The sequence below is a fragment of the Sciurus vulgaris genome (genome assembly GCF_902686455.1).
Source record: "Sciurus vulgaris genome assembly, chromosome: X".
Classification (NCBI taxonomy): Eukaryota; Metazoa; Chordata; class Mammalia; order Rodentia; family Sciuridae; genus Sciurus; species Sciurus vulgaris.
In genome coordinates, this window is record NC_136471.1 from 52,752,631 (window position 1) to 52,774,184 (window position 21,554).

The following is a 21,554-nucleotide window of genomic DNA, read 5'->3' on the forward strand; positions in this document are numbered from 1 at the left end:
GGTACTCAGAGACTAGAATAGTCACACTGGGGGATGAGAGTAGGAGAGGCTTTAACAAGGTAAAAAAGTGGAGGGTTTCATATTATTTATTATTATTATAATATAATAGCTCATAAACATCAAAAGTTAAAAATATTGGCTGGACCTCAATTTGCCAAGATACAGGTGAAAATATTATCCAAACCTGTATTAGCCAAGATACAATGTCATCATGGCTAAAGATCAAACTGGTTAATTTCTAAGAACTAGGAACAAAGCTACGATTTGCATAATTTTTGTATTTGCAAGTTGTTTACTTTGCAATGGACACAAACTGTAACAATGTTTAATTTGTGGCTATTGGAACTCTAGACATCTAAAGAAATTCAGACTGTAAATGGGATCTTTGGCTATAGCTTTCTTTTTATTATAAATCAAAACTGTAGCATGTTTCATGCATTGCATATATATCAATTTCCAGATTTTCATTTTCCCTTGAATTCTTGGCATCAAGCTCAAATTCCCCTAGTTATGGGTGTATTATGGTATTCAAACTCTCTATTAAGGAATTGCCTATTGGGGTCTCAGTGGGGAGAAAAAGCCAATGTATTTGATTGCTGGAGCAAATCATTCCAAGGGGAACAATGGGTTTGCCAGGTTTTGGATCATGACATTTATAGACCAGACCTGGTTATCACACTGTCCACCCTTCTTCTTCAAGTCAGCCCACCCATGATGAAAGATTCTTTTGAAAGCCCTCCAGAGAATAATAACCCACAATCTTCTATTAGTTACTCCAGATGTTCACCCCTCTGAGCATTTGAAGCCCATTTGCTTTAGTGCCATACTCGAGACAAAAAAAAAAAAAAAAAAAAAAAAAAAAAAATCTACAGAAACAGCTTCTCTGGAGCATGTAAAATCACCCTTCTGACTTTTCTAGACTTTTTAGTTGTACAAACATCTTCCACTACTCTGGCAAGCAGTGCTAAAGAATACTAAAAGGAAACCTTATGATCCCTGCAAGTATGTGAGTCTTTGAATATGATCCTGTGATCTCCACCATTCAGGCCCTTATAAAAACAACTCTTGGACTTCTGTTCAGTCACAGCTTCTCAGAGAATGTTCTCACATCCTGTGTTGACACTCCACAGCTTGCCTTTTCAGTCACCCTTAATCAAATTATCATAGGCAACACAACATTTGATGTTTATCTTAACTTTATTGAATAAGTAAGTAGGCGTTACATAAAGATTGCAAGTCATTCTTGGTCCTGCTTAGATACAGGTGTTTATTCTGAGGCGAAATGAGAGTGTAAATCCATAGGTTACTGCTACTGAAATACTTCTTCAAGGTGGCTTGGTATGGACACAATCTCCCTAAATACCCATTCAACGTTGTCTTTGCTTTCACCTCTCCCATCAGCTGAGGGATTCACAATATCTAAAATAAGCTTGTAAGGAACTCTTCTGTATCAGAGGTAGTTTGTGTCTGCATTATGAATCATAGAAGACATTTTGGTCAAAGACTTCATTAAAAAGGGGCAGAAGAGATATATTAGAGTGCAGAGATGAGATCCATGTGGTTTTTTTTTTCCCCAAGCTAATTGGCCACATTAGCAAAAGTATCAACCAAAATTTAGAATAACCTCTTTGTCTACTTAACAAAGCATGCAGTAGCCTATACAGATAATAGCTTTCAGAGAGAACCTTAAATTTGTCTCAAGCACCAAAGATATATTTTTTAAAAGTATAAATGACTAATGTAGTGAATGGTGCCCCCTCCAAATAAAAAAGGATATGTTCATATCCTAATCCTAATCCCTACAATCTGTGAATTAGCTTGTTTGGAAAATGTAATTAAATTTGGATGATGTAATTAAATTAAGGATTTTGAGGTGAGATTACCATAGATAATCTGAGCAGGTCCCAAATTCCAACATAAATGTCCTAATACAAGAGAGGAAGAGGTAGATTAGATGCACTAAAGGGAAGATGATGTGAAGACAGAGCAGAAAGAGATGCAGCCACAAGCCAAAGAATGATAACAGCCACAAAAAATGAGAAGATGCAAGGAACAGATTTCTCACTAGAGGCTCCAAAAGGAGCAGAGCCAACATAACTCGGTTTGGGACTCTGGCCTCTAAAACAGGAAGAGAATACTATTTTAAACCACCATGGTTGGGGTAATTTGTTATAGCAGCTACAAGAATCTAATACAGATTTCAGTACTGGGGAATGGGCTATTGCTGTAACAAATACCTTAAAACGTAAAAGTGGTTTTAGAATTGGATAATGGGTGGAGGCTGGAAGAATTTTGATGCATGTGGCAGAAAAAGCATAGATTGGACCATTGACAGAAATATGAATGTTAAAAGGCATTTTTTGGTGAGGGCTTGCAATGAAATGAAGATCATTTTATTGGAAATTGGAAGAAAGGCAATGCTTGCTCTATATTGACGAAAAGCCTATCTGAATTGCTGCCTACAGTTGTGTGGCAAGGGGAACATGTAAGTGACAAACTTGGATATTTAGCTGAGGAGACTTGCAAATGAAGCATTAGAGGTATGGCATAATTTCTTCTCTGCCTAGAGTAAAATAAGAGAGGAAAGAGAAATGGAGGAAAGGTCTGTTAAGTGGGAAAAGAACTAGCACTTGATGAGTTAAGAGATTCTGAGCCTACTCAGAATATAAAAGATGCAAAAGTTAGGAGATTCACTATTAGGAAAATGTGCTCTGGAGATGGGGCCAAGGCCAAGGATCTGGCCAAACATTCTTTACCTAGTGCTAAAGAGATCAGGCATTGAGTCATGGATTTGCTCAACCATCTCGGCAGAAACCAGGAATAGAGATACGGTTATCCAGGAAAGATATGTAAGGGCCCTCTTTTCTAAATGTGTGAATCAACATGATATATATGGGATATATATGGGAGCTCAATCAAGTTTCTGAGAATGCTATATCAGCAGAAATGTCTCTGCTTGACCTGAAAGGGACAGAGACAGGACAAAATCAGAGAAGACCGTCAGACTACAGAAATTCCACAGGCAGAAAAGAAAAGCAAAACAGGCTAATATAAACTAATCAACTACAAACATGTGCCACTCTTCAAGCTAAAGGAAGGATCACACCAAGGGAAGCCCAAGAATGAGGGGAGAGGCAGAATTGCGAGCCATGGGCAGAGGCAGAAACCCAGTCCACGGTCCAAGAGGGGAGAACTGCAGACCCAAAGGATGGAGCCCTGAGACACAGAGGACTATTGCTGGGCCTTTAATCCTAAAGGAAATTTGGTTGGTTTTGAAAATGATTGAGACAGGTGACTACCTTCTACTTTCTATTTTCTCCCTTCTGGAATAGGAACATTTGTAATTATCATTCCATGCCTGTCCCACTGTTTTTATTTTGGAAGCAAATCACTTCTTTCTTTTGTTTCACTGGTTCGCAGATGGACAGGGATAGTGTCTCACGATGGACCATAGCCAGAGTTTCACTTGTATTTCATTTCGATGATCTAGATGATGAGATTTGGGTATTTAGAACTGATGATATTTGAATGAGATTTTGGATTTAGAGTTGAAACTGTAATCAGCTGAGACTTGGGAATGTTGGGATGGGGTGAATGTATTTACCAATTTGGGGGGAAGAAAGAGGGCAGAATTGGTAGATGTTCCCTTATTTGGAAAAGGGATTTTATAGATGTTATTAACATAAAGATCTTGAGATGAAGAAATTATCGTGGCAGAGGGAGATCAGGTACACAGAGAAAAGGTGCTGCAAAGATGAATGGAAATGTTGGCTATGAGCCAAGGAATGCTAATAGCCACCAGAAGCTAGAAGAGGCAAGAAAGGATTCTCTAGAATCTCTGGAGGGAGCATGACCCTGTGAACCCCTAGATTTCAAGCATCTAGACTCCAGAACCATGAGAGGATCAATTTCTGTTGTGTTAAGCCACCAAATTTGTGGTCATTTATTATAGCAGCCAAAGGAAATAAACATAACTAGTTAATGTTTTATGAATTTCTATTTTTTTAACATTCTGAAAAAAATCTGCACAAGTGATGCTTCTCATGTGTGGTAGTAGTAAACAAAAGATTTTAGTATAATTTGGTTCTATACTAAAAATGTCCCTATGTACTTTTTTTAGTAATACTTTTCAATCTAAAACAAAAATGCAAGTGGCTAGAGCAGGACCATTATAAACCTGATAAATAAATCTTTTAACTTAATTACTGGACCCTGAAAGGTTTTTTAATGTTTGTGAAAAGCATGTGGCATTGCTGCAAATACAAATATATAACTTATCAAGAATAGTACTTCATTCATTCTTGTTCACGAACTAGAAAATAAGGCAAGTTTGCATCTGGAAAAGGTGATACACATCAGTATTTCTACCTTGACCAGTTTGATAATATGGCATGGCAAATGTCTCCAAATTTTGGTCAGGGTTGACATTTCAAAATAATTTTTCTACAGCCAAAAGACTCAAAGAAGCAATACCATGAAGATTTTGAAAAAAAAAAAAAAACTTTGCAAAGTAAAAAATGCACACGTTAGTTCTTTACCTAAATTAGTAGAACCTAAATTTTTGTTGTTGTTGTTAAAAATAGTGTGTGAAAACTGATGTGTCCTCAAACATGTTTATGTGTGCATGTGTGTGTTTTCAGTCAGGAAAAAGTGGAAAAAATCTCAGATATTGTGACTTTTTGATTTCGCTATTATAGCAGCTTCAGAGAATTTTGAAGTATAATACCCAAGTCAGAATGCACTGGACAGTAAGGCAACCATTTAAATTATTATACATCTATATAAAGGATTCTGTGAACTACTGGTCACTTGTTTGCATTATCTCAGATGGTGACTTGCCAAGCCAGTCATTTGTTCTCTCTGTCTATAATGTGCAGTGGAGGAATCGAAATAGGATTTTCTACATAAGAAATATACATATAATAACTCTTTTACAGTAATCACAATCATCTGCATGAATTGGTCTTCAAATTGCACTCCAGAGAAGTTACAATTATTTCAATGCATATATTAAAATAATAGACAAGTTAAGTATAACTTTAACTCTCACCTATCTGAGAAAAACGTAGACCTTGTTTTCCTTCCCAGAGTTGTTTTGGCAGCATCATTCAAATTTGTTAATACCAGGTAAGTATGATGAGGATTGAGAAATTCACTTAGTTACTGGGATGTGCAATTACTGCAGCAAGAGATACAAATATATACATACACACATGTATATACATACATACATAGATTTTCTTTTTTTTGTCTTCAGACCACCAAAACAGAATTGGAAAAGGGAGCAGAAAGGGAGATAGAACAGTTGACCTTTCAGACAGTTTTCTGCCACCTCCTACAGAAAGAAATCTCTCTCCTCCCAGGTCTTCTAGAACTCCATTCCCTGTCTTCAAGGGGGTTAAGGGACAAAGGAAACAATAGAAGAAATAAACCACAAACAGGAATCGATATTTGCTTTTAAAATCTAAATTAAGGTAATAGAATTTTCAGGTTCATCCCTAGCACAAACTTTAAAATGTGGAGTTTTTCTCGAAAAATAGCCATATAAAGTATTTGTATAAAGTAGGCATCTATGCATAATTAGAAAATACCTCTTTAAATAAAGTTGAAGTCATTTTCCCTAACTGATTCTGTTAAACTTTGGTTTATTTTTAGCAATGATAAGTGCTTGCAATATCATGCTGAAATGCTAGACTAATGATAAATTTAATTTCAGCCAAAGCAGATGAATCCATCAGCTTTCACTTGAGATAAGATTCTAAATAACTTGACTGGCATGGAGCCGTACTTTTTTTGAGTTTTCAAAATGGCTTCTCTTTAGTGTGTGCAATATTAGCACCTTTCCAATCATAGCATGCACATTTTTTCTTGGCCTTTTCCTTTGCTATCTATTAGACTGGAAGCAGACAGTGAATAGTTCTGTCTATTCTTTTTTCTTTTCTTTTAGTAGGAGTGACCTAGAAATTTAGGATTTTAAATCTTTGAATGTTTTTGAAAGTCTCAGAACTCTTCAATTTTTTACAATTTCCTCTTCAGAGTCAGGTCACACATGACAACAAAGGACACACATCTCTATGCTAAAGTGGAACAAACATATCTAGTCCTGCAAACTGTTCAGATAGGTATTGTGGGAGGAGTCTAGCGAGAGTTCTACAAATGCTTATCACTTCATCCAGTTTAGCTTGACCTTTGCAGAAACATACTTATTTCCACTCTGACCCTTGAATGCATGTTTTGTTCTTCTCAAAATGTCTGATTTTGTTTACTTAAATATTTTTCATATTCTTTGGCATCAGGAATCACTTAGATGAGATAGCTCCATTGTGGCGAGAGCGTGACCTTTCCAAAGGTACCCGTCTGTTATCTGTAAGACAAAGAGAAAAAGAACCAAAAACATGGTGAGGCTTAGATCTTGGCTATTACATGATGTCGGGTCGAGAGAGGTTTTCAAACAGTCCTGAAAAATCACTTCAAATGAATATGTAAATAAGCAACAAGGAGCCCAGATCTGAGGAGTTCATGCTGCAGCTGCCAGGCTGAGTTCAAGAGTTCTACAGTCAGCAATAAATGACTTTTCTTGGTAAGCAAAGTCAGAGTGATAAAAGAAATGGAAGAATTCTCTCAAGCATAGTCCCCTTGGAAATAGCAGGCGACAACAAAATTCCTTGGTAAAGATGTTAAATTGAAAGGATCTATGTACAGTGCCTTTTGTTGGAAAGCACTTCAATTCCCCATGAGTTTTCAATTTGTATGTGGCTACCTCTAGAGGACACCGGCGTGGGTAGAGCAGAAAAGAGTTTTTTATTTTTCACAATGATTGCAATATGTGGCAATCAAACCTGCTACCGAGTTGGCCTGATTGTATGATGTAAACAAATTGAATACATTATATAGTCATTATGGGAATGAATAATGAATGGGACTTAGAATAGGTCCCATTCCTCCTACCCATCACAGGAAGAATAATCACTGTAAAGATGACTGTTGGCACGAAGCTTGGAAAGCAAAGTTTAAAAGCATTGAAAGTTGCTGAAAATAGTTTTCGTTTTAATAGGAAAAAAGGTTTACAGCTCTGCATTGCGATGATCACTGCTATGTTATTATCACCTCTGTTTTATGCTCAGCTTAAATGCAATTGATGTGGGTGAAAATCCCTTTTTGACAAAAGCATAATATACTTAGATTCTCCATTTAGAATGAGACTGGGTCCCTAGAAATAATGACAACCACCAGCACTTACATAAATGCTAACACTTTACACTCGTTAATTTGCTAATTCACACAACATCCCCGGGAGGTAAGCCCATTTCATTCTATCCTATTATCTCTGCTTTAGTGATGAAGGTTACACAGCAAATCAATGGTATGATGGGGGATTATAATGCAAAGTTAATGCCTAAATGTCAGGCCAGCTTTGTTCAGAGGTACATGTTGGGGCCTCCCAAGCTGCTACTCATTTCCTACCTGAGATGATAATATCCAACCAAAACATCCTGCCTGGTACACACAAAGGAAGGACTGAGAAGTGCTGAGGGTTGGCCATTGTGTCTTTCTCACCTGTGCTAGCTTCTCTTGACTGATTCCTGGTAGTCTTTGCACAGAGCAAACCTAACTGGCCCGTGATCCTCACCTCATTAACATCAACTTGGGAATGCACTGAGCCAACTAGACATAAGCTTAAAGCCTACTCAGAGCATCATAATGCAACAATATCTCTAAGAGGTGAGAAAGCAAAAGTCATTTTCTCTACTCAAAGATATATCTGAGTGATGGATTATTTGGATATCCTTTTGAAAATATCATTAAAAAAATCCATTATTTAGTTTGTGATATGGATCACAATTCAGCTAAAAATGTGAAGATACCATTCCTGGATAAAGGATTTATTACTTAGATGTCACTGGTATGCATACAGATTGGTTTGAGACTCCTTAGAAAATACTTAAAATGAGATAACAATACAATGGTTCCCATTACATTACTAGCATTTAAGGGTTCACTGTTAAATCCATCAGATGTAGCATCCCCAAAGGATTGTGCCAACTTGAGAAAAGGCTTGTGCCTTGGTGCCATTATCACCCATTGCATCGCTTACCACCCACTGGATTCAAAACAAGTACCACCTCTAAAAACCCAGCCCTGCAGCATTACATGATAAGATGTGAGAATTCACATCAACTTGCGGCTTACTGGTAGCATTTGGTGTAAGAAAATAAATTTTGGAGTCAAAGAAAACTAAAGAAAGGACATTGAAGCTTTTGGAAGACAGGCTAAAAAACACTGGTTCAGGAGTCAAATCCAGTGTTATGGCTGGATATGTGGTGTCCCCTAAAGCTCATGTGTGAGACAATGCAAGAAGGTTTAGAGGAGAAATGACAGGGTTATAAGAGCCTTAACCTTATCAATGCATTAATACCCTGATGGGATTTACTGGAAACTGAAGGTGGGTAGGGGTGTGGCTGTAGGAGGTGAGTCCCTACGGGTTTGCCTTTGGATTATATACTTGGTATCTAGCAAGTGGAGCCTTTCTCTGCTTCCTGATCATCATGTGAGCTGCTTCCCTCTGCCATACCCTTCTGCCATGATGTTCTGCCTCACCTTGAGCCCCCAGGAATGGAGCCGGCTATCTGTGTACTGAGACCTCTAAAACCATGAGTTCCCAAATGAACTTTTTCTTCTCTACTATAGTTTTAGTCAAGTCTTTTAGTCACAGCAGGCAAAAAGATCACTAAAACATCCAGCTTTTGGTACACGTGAAATAATTATTTTAGATTTTCTCCCCTCCTCCCCTTTTTGGGTACCTGATAGGTCCCTATGTTAATGAGATAATTGTATGAAGAAGCAATTCTGTAAAGGTCACCACTTACATTTTCAAAATGTTAACTCATAACCTTGTTTGAGGGGGATAAAAAGGCCATTAGAAACAATGGCAGCAATTGCTGATCTAGATCTTTTGATGTATTTCAAGTTCTCTGTTGTTTATGTTAAAATTAACTTAGTTACAAAATATATATTTATACTCTAGACTTGTATGGATCAGGACATTTGTGGAATTTAGAGGCTATCATAAAGTGTACACACACTTTGTTGTTTTTAGATATACACACACTTTCTTTCCCCCCATCTGTCTTCACATTCTAAAGGCTAGTCAGCAATCTAACAACGACAACTTTTCATGCTTGGAGTCATGTCTTGAATTAGAGACTGAAAAATTACTGAATGGACTGTTTGAAATACAACTTCTACATTTATGGTATTAAATACTAATGGCCCTCATAAGTTGGCTTCACAACAAGGAGAAAAGAACAAATGATAGATATTACTGTTGTCAGAGGTGACAAAGTAATTTGGGTGATTGTGAGAGCGATTGCATTTCTTGTTTGGAAACGGGGAGGATGTAGATGCCCAGGTGATATGATTTGAGAGCTCCGTCAGTTCCAGTATGAGCCAGATTCACTTTTCTAACTAGTCTTCATCTCCCAACACTACTGATGCTAATGTACTTTAGATGATAAAATTAGAGACCTTTCATCCAAAAAGTGGGTTAAAACACACAAATTTACCTGAAATGATATTGGGTGGGGGGTTGTTAACAAGCAGTGGCATTTCCCTCCTAATCCTCCCATTATAACTTTGGAAATCAAAGAGAAAGACATGTGGGGGCGGGTAACTTCTCTATGTATACTTGTTGAGGACACTGCAATATGATAGAGGAAAACCCCACCACAGTTCAATAAGTACATCCTAACCGATTCTCTTTGGTCATCAAAGGCTTGTCTCTGAAACGCCCCAGGTGAAAGTGAACGGATTCTGATACTATGGAGACTGATTTGATCAAAGAATGAAGTTGAAGAGAGGGATATAGGTATATGAAAATGTGCATCCTATGGAGCAAAGGTGGCCAAAACCAATATTCAAATCATTCATCCAAAGGGAATATAAATACATGGCTCAGCTTAACTATGGCTCAGTACCTTGTGAATATCAGGTTAACCAGCACAAGCTGATGCCAAAGCTTTCTCTGCTGTCATAAGGGCAAGAAGCTTTATGCTTTATGCCTTTTCTAAGCATAAATTGATTTGGCATTCATCTCCAAACCTTCCCAACTGAGTTTTGAAGTGAATGGATTAATCCCATTATTGTATTGCTCTAGAATTCATTCATGCAATCATTTATTCAGCAACTATGTACAAAGCACATCATCCATGAAATACCTGAATGTCACTAAGTTTTAGACCCATCCCTAAATCTATATCATTAATTTCCTTCTTACTAAAAACTTTGTCAAGTGACTGAGGAATAAGTACAGCCCAGATAAGGCCTAAACACAACATGATATGAGATAGTCTAGATAGTCTCAAACCTATAGTATGTAACCTGGGAGTGTGTCATTAATTCTCTAAGAAGATGAGTGTATACCAAAATATAAGGCTGTATCTTGCACTGCATGAGATCAAGTTGGGACTGAAAAATACAGATAAAAAAGGGTCATATCCATTATTCATTCCCTCGAAGTTAGGTGTCTTTTGTTGTCTAAGGAGAGACAGTTTCCCTTCTGTGTCGCAGTTTTATCAATGTGGCCTTAACCAAACACACTAGTCCCTCACAGTAGGATAACATTAAACCAAGTTTATGCCCAGTACACACTGCACAATGTATTAAAAAATATCCCATCTTAATGTAAATTAGTTGTCTAGAAAACAAATTAAAAGAAACCCTCTGTTATTTACAGTGAGCTTTGTTTTATCCAAAGCTCTTCAAAAGTGATGGTATGGCAGATTCACCATCAATGGGTAGGCACCGTTTCTAGCAAACACAGCAAAGGGAGCTCTGGTCTGTGCAGCTTAGGCTAAGGAAACCAAGGAAACTTATGTTGCTTCCAGAAATGTCTACTGAAGTAGTTATTTGTGTGTCAAACAGTAGTGAGAGAAAAATAATTTATTTTAGATAGTTACACTGAAATCATCATGTGAACTTACATTTCCCCTCCTTGTGTTCAAAACTGTTTATGGTTTTCTCTGTCATTTTAAGGATCCTGAATTGGATAAAGTTTCTCACTCACTAGAAATGGTGAACTGTGGCAACTAAATTAGGCTTTGGCCTAATCTCTTGATAGAGGAACTTTCTCTATCAGTTGACCAGATTCTTTCTCCTCACCATTACCAGAATACTTTCTTAAAAAATTTTTGAGCTCAAACTATTCATACGACTTGGTATTCTTTTTCATTAAATATTTTAGTATAGAAATTTTCCATGTCATTAAACTTCTAGCATATGATACTACAAGCATGATTTTTAATGGCCACATACTCTTCTTTTTATATTGTGTAAATATACCACAATTTAGTTAACCATTGATCTACTCTAGGGCATTTATGTTGCTCACAATCTTTTGCTATTACAAATCACATACCAATGAATATCATCACAGTTACATCTATACATGTGCCATATAAGTAGATGGCATTATTATGGTATGCAATATTAAGTCCAAATTCTACTCTGGAATAGTTGTACTAATTTAAATCCAATTGGCAGTAATATGAATTTGTCTAATCTCACTGGGTATTATTATTTTTAATATGTGCTAATTTTAAAAGTGAAAATATCATGAGTCATGATTTTGGCATTTCTTCAAATACTGGAGAGGTAGACCTTTTCATATGTTATTGTCCATTTACTCTTCTTTTATATGCTGACCATTTCCTTTGTCTGTTTGGTTTTTGTTTTGACTTTGAACACAAAATATTAACAAGAGTAATCAATTAAAATATTAGAAATATTTTCCTTAGTTTGTTGATTGCCTATTTTGTGTTGTGAGTTTTAAAGAACATGGTTTCATTTTTACAGTTTTTATGTTACTAAATCTATCCATCTTTTACATTGTGATTTTTTTCCTTTCTTTATAAGCTTAGAAAGTTTCTAGCCATAGACATTTGATAAACATTCAATCAAATCTTTTCTTGCCCTTTAAGGTTTGATTTTTTTTATATTTAATGATTTAAACGATCTGTGATTTATTTTGTTCTACAATGCCTTATAATTAAGTCTCTACATTATTTCTTTTTTTCCTTACAAAGAGGACATGCATCGTTTGTGGAATCATCATGAATTCCTATACTGATTCATAATATTTCCCTTATCATGTATTAAAGTATCTATACTAGGGTTTCTGTTATGTTGACATTGATATTATTATGCAATTTTGTACCAATACCTTCTAATTTCATCAATGAGCCCCATAATATGTTTCAATAACTGGTGGAACTAAACTTGTATCACTTACATTTTCATTTTAAAAAAAGTATTTTGGGGGTACATTTTGATGTTCTACATCATGTTATAATTACAAAACAACAAAAAAACAACACAGCTTGAAAACAAACACGATGGGTCCTAGGCTCCTCCTAGTAAAAACTAGGTAGTTGCCTCTGAGTGTCAATGAGTTAAGTGATGCTAAGGTTCCTAATGATGTTCTTCAGAGTGCTCCTGAGGTTCCTCATTTTCTTGAATACTTAACAAGACCTGTTACCTGTTTGGTGGTCAGTTTTTCTGACAGCTAGCCACTTTCTTTTAGAAATACAGCACAGTCCAGCACTAACCCAAAGAGCATCGCCAATTACATCTAGACATTTTTTTTCCAGTACTGGGAATTGAAACCAGTGACACTCTACCACTGAGCTATATCCCCAGCCCCACCCCACCCACCCACACTTTTTTTTTTTTTTTGTAATTTTGAGACAAGATCTCACTAAATTGCTCAGGCTGGCTTTGTACTTATGATCATCCTGCCTCAGCCTCCCAAGTAGTACAGGCAAGAGCCACCACACCCAGTCACCTAGACATAATACATTTACTCTCATTGTTTTTGCCTTGTCAAAGATTCAAATAAATGGAATTAAATGTATAGTTTCATTTGCTGTTGATAGATTCTAGTGCTTCTAATTTGTAAACCTTTTTTTCTATAGGTTTTATAATAAGTTTACAACTTGGCCTCTACTAGATATAGTATTAAGCTATATCGAACTGTTTTATTCCAAAGGAATTGTATACAGAGGGTGCTGTGCAAAAATGCATGGCTAAGAGCCAATCAATTACTTTCAGTTAACAATTAAATAGTTCTAGCCCTAATCTCCATGACATCGTAATGTTTTTAAAACTTGAAACAGGCCATGTTGTGTAATCTATATCCTTCATTACATGCAAATAAATCCATGCAAAGAAAACAGAAACCCAGATTACTGTGGTAGTTTAGGTTGGCAGAAGAGAGGAAAGTTATTTTAACGATGATGGTAATGGAAAGCAATAATGTTAAAATAGTTCAGAGGCTACTGTGACTATAGACACACAACTCCTATTAACTGTAATTGGAGTTAAGCACATGTAATGATAACAAAATAGACCCCTAAATGTCTTTCCAATTGGAAAATAAGCAAATGTGTTCCAGGAAACAGCAAGCTTTTGTGTGGAAAATACAGTATTCTAATTGAGATGCACAAATTATTTTCACATTGATATTGCTGAGAGTATGATAGTGGTATTTTCCCTATGCTTAGGGATGTAGTAGATCTGCTTGGGGTAACATCTGTACAAAGAATGCCTTTCCTTTTCTTAATGCTCAGCATTCGTTATGTTATTAAAGGAAAAGTCTCAATAGTTGCAATGGATTTATTAATTCAGTAGCTTGTTATCAGCATGAAACTCTGCTGTGCTAGAGGAAAAACAAATTATATTTTACAAAACTGCAGTCGTGAGATTAAATCACTTTTCTATATTTCACTTTCTTCTTATCCTCCCTGCCAGGTAGTAACTCTACTCTCTATCTCTATTATGAACCTTATATTTTGCAAACTATCAAGTCTGGTAGTAATATAAAGCTACATTATCAAACAAACTCAATTATAGTAACTTTAGGAAGATTGAAATATGTGATAAAAGTAAAATCACATAGTACAATAATATTACTTCAAGGCATTAAAAACTTAATCCATATTAAGCTACAAATGGAGAAAATATGCAATACTTACTTTTATCTATCACAAACATATATTTTTATAACATGTCCAAGCAACCTCTTGGTATTTTAATAGACTAGCATTTACATAATTGATAGCTTGAGTATTTCCAAGGATTTTAGAAAAATATGGTGCAGAAAAAATAAAATCAGTATATTTTTCAGAATTTCAATTGCCATAGACCTTGCAATTGATTATCTTTGTATTCAATGTCAAAGCTAGTGAATACATGTTTTTTAAATGTCCTTGGTTTTGTACATAAGCCATGCATTGTTTGTATTCTTATGAGAGAGTGCAACTGGGCCCTAAAACAAAATTTTCTCTGAGTTTGAAAATCTGATATGGACACCTACATACCTGGAAAATATAGAAAATGGTGACAAATAAAAATATGAATAGGTTAGAAAATAGTGGGAAAAACTCCCAAGGAAATTATGTAAGTGAAACTTATGTTGAAGAGCAAACCAGCAGAAACCACGCAAACTGGAACAGCACTGTTCAAGATGTCTATCACAGTGGATAGTGGCTTATGCAAAGCAGTTTCTTAAAAACTGTTGATTAACTAATAATCCAGTCATTAGCAATGAGCTAGGAACTGATCCTTGAGTTCACCTTCAGCTAGGATGCTTACATGGAGGGAATATATTTTGCCATTAATACAAAGAAACACTTTCATCGCCCATCCATCTACAAATTGTTTTGGCATAAACTATCTGCAGGGTAATATAACAGGCACTCATATATTACTAAAGAGGAAAGGATAAATTTGCCAAAAATTATAACATGAAATATAACTATGTGTCTTTTGTAGCATCTATTACATTCTAAGTACAATGGAGGTTCATGGTAGAGAAAAATCTTATCAATTAAGTGCAAGAAATCAGGGTCAGGGAAATCTCCATCCTGATTAGGCCTTAAAATATAGATGAAGCCAGGCACTGTGGTACATGCCTATAATCCCAGTGCTTGGGAGGCTGAGGCAGGAGGATCGTGAGTTTAAAGCCAGCCTCAGTAACTTAGTGAGGCCCTAAGCAACTCAGCAAGACCCAGTCAATAAATAAAATATTTAAAAGTGCTGGGGATGTGGCTCAGTGGCTAAGCACCCCTGGGTTCAATCCCTGGTACAAAAAAAAAAAAAAGAAAACCAAAAAACCAAAAAAACAAAAAACAAAAGGATTGGTAGCACTTCAACAAGAAGAAAAAGCTGTTATTTTTTGCTTAGTAGGAAAAAGTGAGTTTTAGTTCCTTTATTGTTGACCATTTAATTACCAAATTTTTTCATATTGGGGAGGCATGAAAAGCAAGGAATGTATAAAGGAAGAATCAGAAAGCCTGTACATCTTTAACATTTTTCCCTAAGAAAAAGAAGAAAAAAACTTAATGAAAGGAAATGCACTGGCCAGAATTGTAGTTGCAAGGACTAAGATACAGTGGTGGCTGTTTCGATACACAGGTGATTTTAATTTCAATTCTATTTTTATAAACAATCTTGAAATATTTATATGGAGGATAACAGGTCTGCTTCAATCAATCAATCAATTGATCAATCAATCAAATCCAGAAGAAATGGGGCTCTCAGAAATCATCTGGTGAGTTTCTGTTTTTGAAGTCTAGATAGCCCTATCAAGGATGACAGTGGAAGAGCTGATCAAGGCATAGATTACAATGACCTGGGCCAAGATAGCTTGGCAGGGTGAGAGCTTGAGCAACCATTTAGGTTGGTGAAGAATAAACTAGCTGTTAAATGGCATTGGGGCTACAGGGTCAATTCATTACCACCACCTGTCATCTCTGTGCCTTTCTACTCCATGTGTGGCACAAATCCATATGACTAAGAATACTAGGCATCAGCCATTTCTCTAACTTTGATCATATGATGGACAATCCTCTGTCATTTTCTATGGCAGTTGTTTGTGATCTGCCTGAGCCTTGTTGCTGATATGCTGACCTAGAATACACTTACTGTCATCTGCTTTTGTTTCTGAATCGCTCAGTGACTATATATCTACTCTTTGTTTTTAATATGTGCAACACATCTATTTGGGCTGGGTTGCCTATATTTTTGTTGATGATGGAAGTTTTAGAGCAGTTGGCTCAACTCTCTAACTTAAGTAGCACCAGGTAGGGTGGGGGGAGGGGAGCAAACTCAGTGGCTTTAGTCATAAGGCAGAAATGGCAGTCCTTCCTCCTGCAGGATGTCTCCATCTCTCTATGTACCAGATAATTGAAATATACCAGTGCCTATGATTTTGAGGATAGAAAATCTACAGCTTACAATGCACGAGCCTATAAACAGGTGCTTCCCATTAGTAGTGTTCCCCATGCTAGCCTGTACTTAATTACTTAACCAGTTGTATGGACAAAGGCGACCTGTGTGGTTAATATTCCAGACACTTTAGCAGCTGCCAGTGCCATTGTTTTAAAATCTAAACTCTCCCTTAAGGTAGGAGCCAGTCAGCAGTTGTTTTAAATGCAAGCAATTAGGACAGAGTTAAAACATGGCTTCTCAATTTCATATTCATAACTGACAGAAGTTCCTTTGTAATTTTAGTGTCTAATGCAACCCATGCAAAACCTGAGTGCCAGGCCCAGCCTACAGCTGAATAAAAATGGCTATAACTAGCAACTTACCTCTCATATAAGAAGTCTCAAAGAATCATTCCTGATTGTTAAGTCTATTGGAAAAAAGTCCCCACAATATCAGAAAAATGTATAAATATGAATAGCTGTTCTTTCAATGTTCTTTGCAGCATTTTTTGTACTAGTGAAGTCATAAACAGCTTATATGTCATCATGGGATTAGATGCAATATGGAACCTACATAAACTGGGATACTATGCAGTCAATCTAAATTGTTATATGGATCTATATGTACTAGATAGAAAAAGATCCATTTTATAAAGTGAGAAATGAAAGTTACAAAAGAGTATATCACATTCTTGTTTTTCAAAAAAATATATAACAAAATATAATTCTGAAAAGCTTGAAAGGATATATACCAATAAAAACTGGTTATCTCTGAATGAATTACAATTTTTTCTTTTTTCTTTGTCCCTGAATATCTGAATTTGGAACCTTAACCATGATCAATTTGCCAAGTTAGGGGAGAAACCTAGACAGGATGTTAAGTTCTCGGTCCTCAGCTACAAAGCACATACTGTTTTTAATTCTTAAAAAAGAGCAGTCTAGGATTCAATAATCTCTGAATTAATTCCTGACTGATTATATAATCACTAAATACACTATAATGGAAAGGAAAAAGAGGACAGAAAACAGGTGCCATTTTTCTGCCCTGCTTAAGTAAGGGCTATAGAATGTTCTCTGGTGGTAAAGGCAAGTATTAGAGCATAAGTAAATTTGTCTTCCCATGCTATTATCATTTATGAAGGTATTTCACATACTTTTAGATTCTAAATTCTAAAAGTTGAAGTCATAAAAAGTGAGTGTCTTCAAAAGATTGACTCACTTCAAAAGATGAGTAAAAATCCAAAAAGATATGGAAGTATGTCATTACATCATCTTGAGAGAGATTTACTTCAACGATAAAATCACGAGACTTTGAAACTGCTTTGCAACATGTTGCCTAAAAATGACAAATTAAAATAGAAAAAACCCACTATCCTTTGACAGTAAGTGATACTGATCCATTCTCCACAAGGCATACATTCTGGATTATTTTTCCTCTATAGTGCAGGAGGTGGTGCGTGGGGGTGGTAGGGAGAGATTTGGCACTAAGCATTCTTTTTTTTCTTACCACCATTTATACTGGTGCAATTTATGGAAATGAAGTAAAGCCAACTGATATACGTAGTCTTTGAAATTATTAATGTACACTACTAGACACTTTTTTCTAACTCATTAGGCCCCTCTCACATTTATTTACTTGCAAAATGAACCTTTCTAAACACCAATTTCCTCATCTGTAAAATGGAGATTTTAATAATAGTACTTACACTATAGGGTATTAATAGGACTAAATGAGATAATTTAGTACCTAGCCCATATTAATCTTTTAATAGGTGTGAAGTATACATGCACGCACGCATGCATGCTCATACACAAACACATCAATCAATAAGCCTCAGGTGAAAAGCTGTCTGTGCTTATAATGAATAGGCACGATTTAGTGTTAGGGATAGGTCAAAGTTCTTAGTGTTAGGCCACAAAGGGTACATATTGTTGTTCTGCCACTTATTAGGTTTGTTTTCCTAAATTTAAATTCCCCTTTGTGAACAGGAAATAATATTAAAGGCTTATCTAATGGGGTTGTCACAAGGATTAAATAATGCACATGGGCTAGAATGGTACCTGATACAGAATAAAAGTTTTGATATATAATAATTATAGCATTTAGACAATTATATAAAATTTATGAAAGACATTTATATTTAGTTATAAAATTTATATAAGAATCAAATTCCAAAGATTTTAGCATCAACATCTTATTTTACTTTTTAATGTCTAGACAACCTCATTATGGCATTATGACATTTTTTTAGTCACTTCTGGGACAATGAGATAAGATGCAAACAGATGTTTATAAAAATCTCTTTCAGATTAGTCTAGAAAAACAAAGGCTTAATAAAGATCAGTAAGGAAATCAGAATTTATCAAGATTTTGACTTTTTCTTTATTTCCAAAGTCATCATGGCTGCGATACTTTTTATGCCCTTGGGAAGCAATGAAAAACTTTTATAACAATTTACTTATTTTTCTTATTGTCATCCAGTGGATATAGCAATGTTGCCAGACTGCTTTCTATTACTTCTTCACTTTAGGATTCCAGTTGTCTGGACAGATTTATCCCTTAGGGTAGAAAAAGATTATTTCTAGAGATTTCGGTCTGGCTTGAATGATGCATCTAGTGAAACCAGTCACTTGTTTTGTTTTGTTTTTCTCCTCTAGGACAGCAGACTTCCCAGGCAATCTGCTGACCTTTAATTTGGTTTCTTGAGTAGCCTATTCACTGGAAGAGGAGGTAGTCTTGCCATCAAAAGCAGAGTCTGTCCGCATGTTGGGCATAGTTCTTTTTGTCTAAAAACAGGCCTGTGATTTATTTCTTGAACACTGACTGTGTGCCTGGTGTAGTACTAGAAGGATACAGAGAAAATGAGTCAATCTTTTCTTCCAAATCAGGTACTATGTAGAGATTGTGGTCTTTTGGTTTAACAGTGTAATGAAGATATGTCTTGGCTTCCTTTATACTCTGCCCTATAGTTCTCGGTGATTATGTTTGATAACCTAGATTATATCCCCTAACACTAGGATGAATCAAGATGTTCTCATTCACATTGGGGTCGCATACAAAGAAAATAGGGATATAGAGACCATAAGTGCTATGATTAGGGTATACTCTTCAGGAGAACAGAAAATGAACAGTTGGTCAAGCCTGGGGGAGTCATCTCAAAGAAGGCTTTCTAGAGAAAGGCAATGCTGTAGTTGACCATTAAAGGCTAGCCTGGAGGAAAATTAAGTTCTAGGTAAAGGAGACACTATGATGGAGGTTGGGGAATGTTTGTGATCACAAGCAGGTCAGTGCTGATTAAAATCAAAGGACAGAATGGTCCTGGGTGCATTTTAAGGATAGACCTTAGATGTGCATAAGAGAGTAAAATTCCAAGATAGTACAATTGGGTGATCATGTAGTAGACGAACTTAAGAGAGGACAAGGTAACAGTTATGGACTAACTGGACATGAAGGATAGTGAAGGAACTCTAGATGACACTAATATTTCTGGCCTATACATTTGGGGTAATGGTGGTCCCAGCAACCAAGATAGGATATACAGGAGGAGGAATTTCATTCAATGAAAAGACAATAAGTGGAGAAGATGATGAGCTCAATTTGGGATTTGTTTAGTTAGAGATGCATTTAAAACATTCGGGTGAGCTGACAACAGGCTGTTAAATATTAAAAGCCTAAAGTTCAGGGGAGCGGCCTGGAAAGAATAAAAGTGATTTGGGAGATTCATTACATATATGGTAACTGAAACCATTGCCTAGAAAAGTATGTAGAGTGAGAAGAATAGTGAGCTGATGATGAAATCCTGGAAAATACTGATATTTAAAAGATGAGCATATGATCAGGAATCCATGAAGGAAACAGACAGCAAGTATTCAGAGGTGTACAAAAAGAGCCATGAGAGTGAATGTTCTGGAATCCAAGGGAGCAGATATTTTGAAAAATGGCATAAGCAATAATATCACATATTGTAGAAAGATGCAGTAAAATAAAGACAGAAAACTATCAGATTTAGAAATATGGAGGTCATTAGAGACCTTAATGAGAGCAATTTCAGTGAAATAAGGGGAGCAGAAGCCAGACTGCAGAAGGTTGAGGAAGAAGTGGAAGCAATGAATATAACTTACACTTGCATTTCCCGTGACCCTGAAAGAGATATTTTTTAGAGAGAAAACAGTTACCTTAGGGCATTGTGCCTGACAGGCAGGACACCAGTTCTCACTGAAACCATCCTGCTCAAATGTTTTTGTTGTTGTTTGTTTACATAGGGAGCAGTAATAAACAGGCTCTTCCCACACCTAACAGTGGCCACTGATTGTACCATGATGGACATATGACCCCCTAGGGGCAGCCAGTTCATAGGTTGGCCAGTAACTAACACGTGACATAATTTTTGATAAAAAGGCACTGTTCAATTGGGTAATAAGCCAGTTAAAGGGACATAGAAAAGAAAGAACACACAGAAAGAAGTGAAGTTCATTTCGTTTCTTAAAGTATCCAGAAGAAGTTTCTGTTCTAAAAGAGCCCATTAATTATTTTATGTAATTCCTCAGGTCATGGCTAATTTCATATAAAAAATAGTCAATAAAGCCCACTATGTCTTTATTTCTTAAAATAAAATATATTTAAAGTTTTGTGTTTTCAGGGCGGGGGATATAGCTCAGTTGGTAGAGTGCTTACCTTGCAAGCACAAGTCCCTGGGTTCAATCCCCAGCACCACACACACACACAAAAAAAAGTTTTCTGTTTTCATTTTTATGGGCCAATAAAAACTGTTGACATAGGTATATCCTATATTATCACCTTCTAAGTAAAACTACTTCACTGGTCATTAGTATATATCAAGGTCTACATGTACATTTGTTTGTTTTTGTGTTACCTGATAGCCAAGTAACAGCATGGTGTATTGTACCTATGAATGTTTCACTATAATATGAATAGAGAACATTTTTTGCAATTGCATCACCCCAGGTTGTGACACTATCTCACCTAACAGCACAGGTATGTTGTACATATGACAGAACCTGTGACATAGCAGTCAGTACCATCTTCATGATGTGTACCAATGTACTATGAGAATGTAATTGTTGTGCCCCCCCCAGCAACTATTTATCAGGTGTAAAATGAGTGGCAGAGAGATATGCAACAAACAATCTTTGTGTTCCAGAGTCCAGTAATAAATGGGTCATGCAGATTTCAATATTCGCCTTATCTTCATGTGAGCAAGACAACTTTACAAACTTATTCAGTTGATACCCTATTAAAACTGGAATTTGAGAGTTGTTCACTGCCAGAGT

The 21,554-nt window shown here is 36.1% G+C and overlaps 1 protein-coding gene across 1 annotated transcript in view; it reads right to left on the minus strand.

Moving 5' to 3' along the window:
• Positions 1-3,116: 3,116 nt before the first annotated feature.
• The window catches only part of DIAPH2 (diaphanous related formin 2), a 796,567-nt gene continuing 778,129 nt past the window's right edge, over positions 3,117-21,554 (minus strand). Inside the window, exon 28 of the mRNA XM_079124055.1 lies at positions 3,117-6,364. Coding sequence (XP_078980181.1) covers positions 6,300-6,364 — 65 coding nt within the window. The 3' untranslated portion in view covers positions 3,117-6,299. The remainder of the gene's footprint in view (positions 6,365-21,554) is intronic.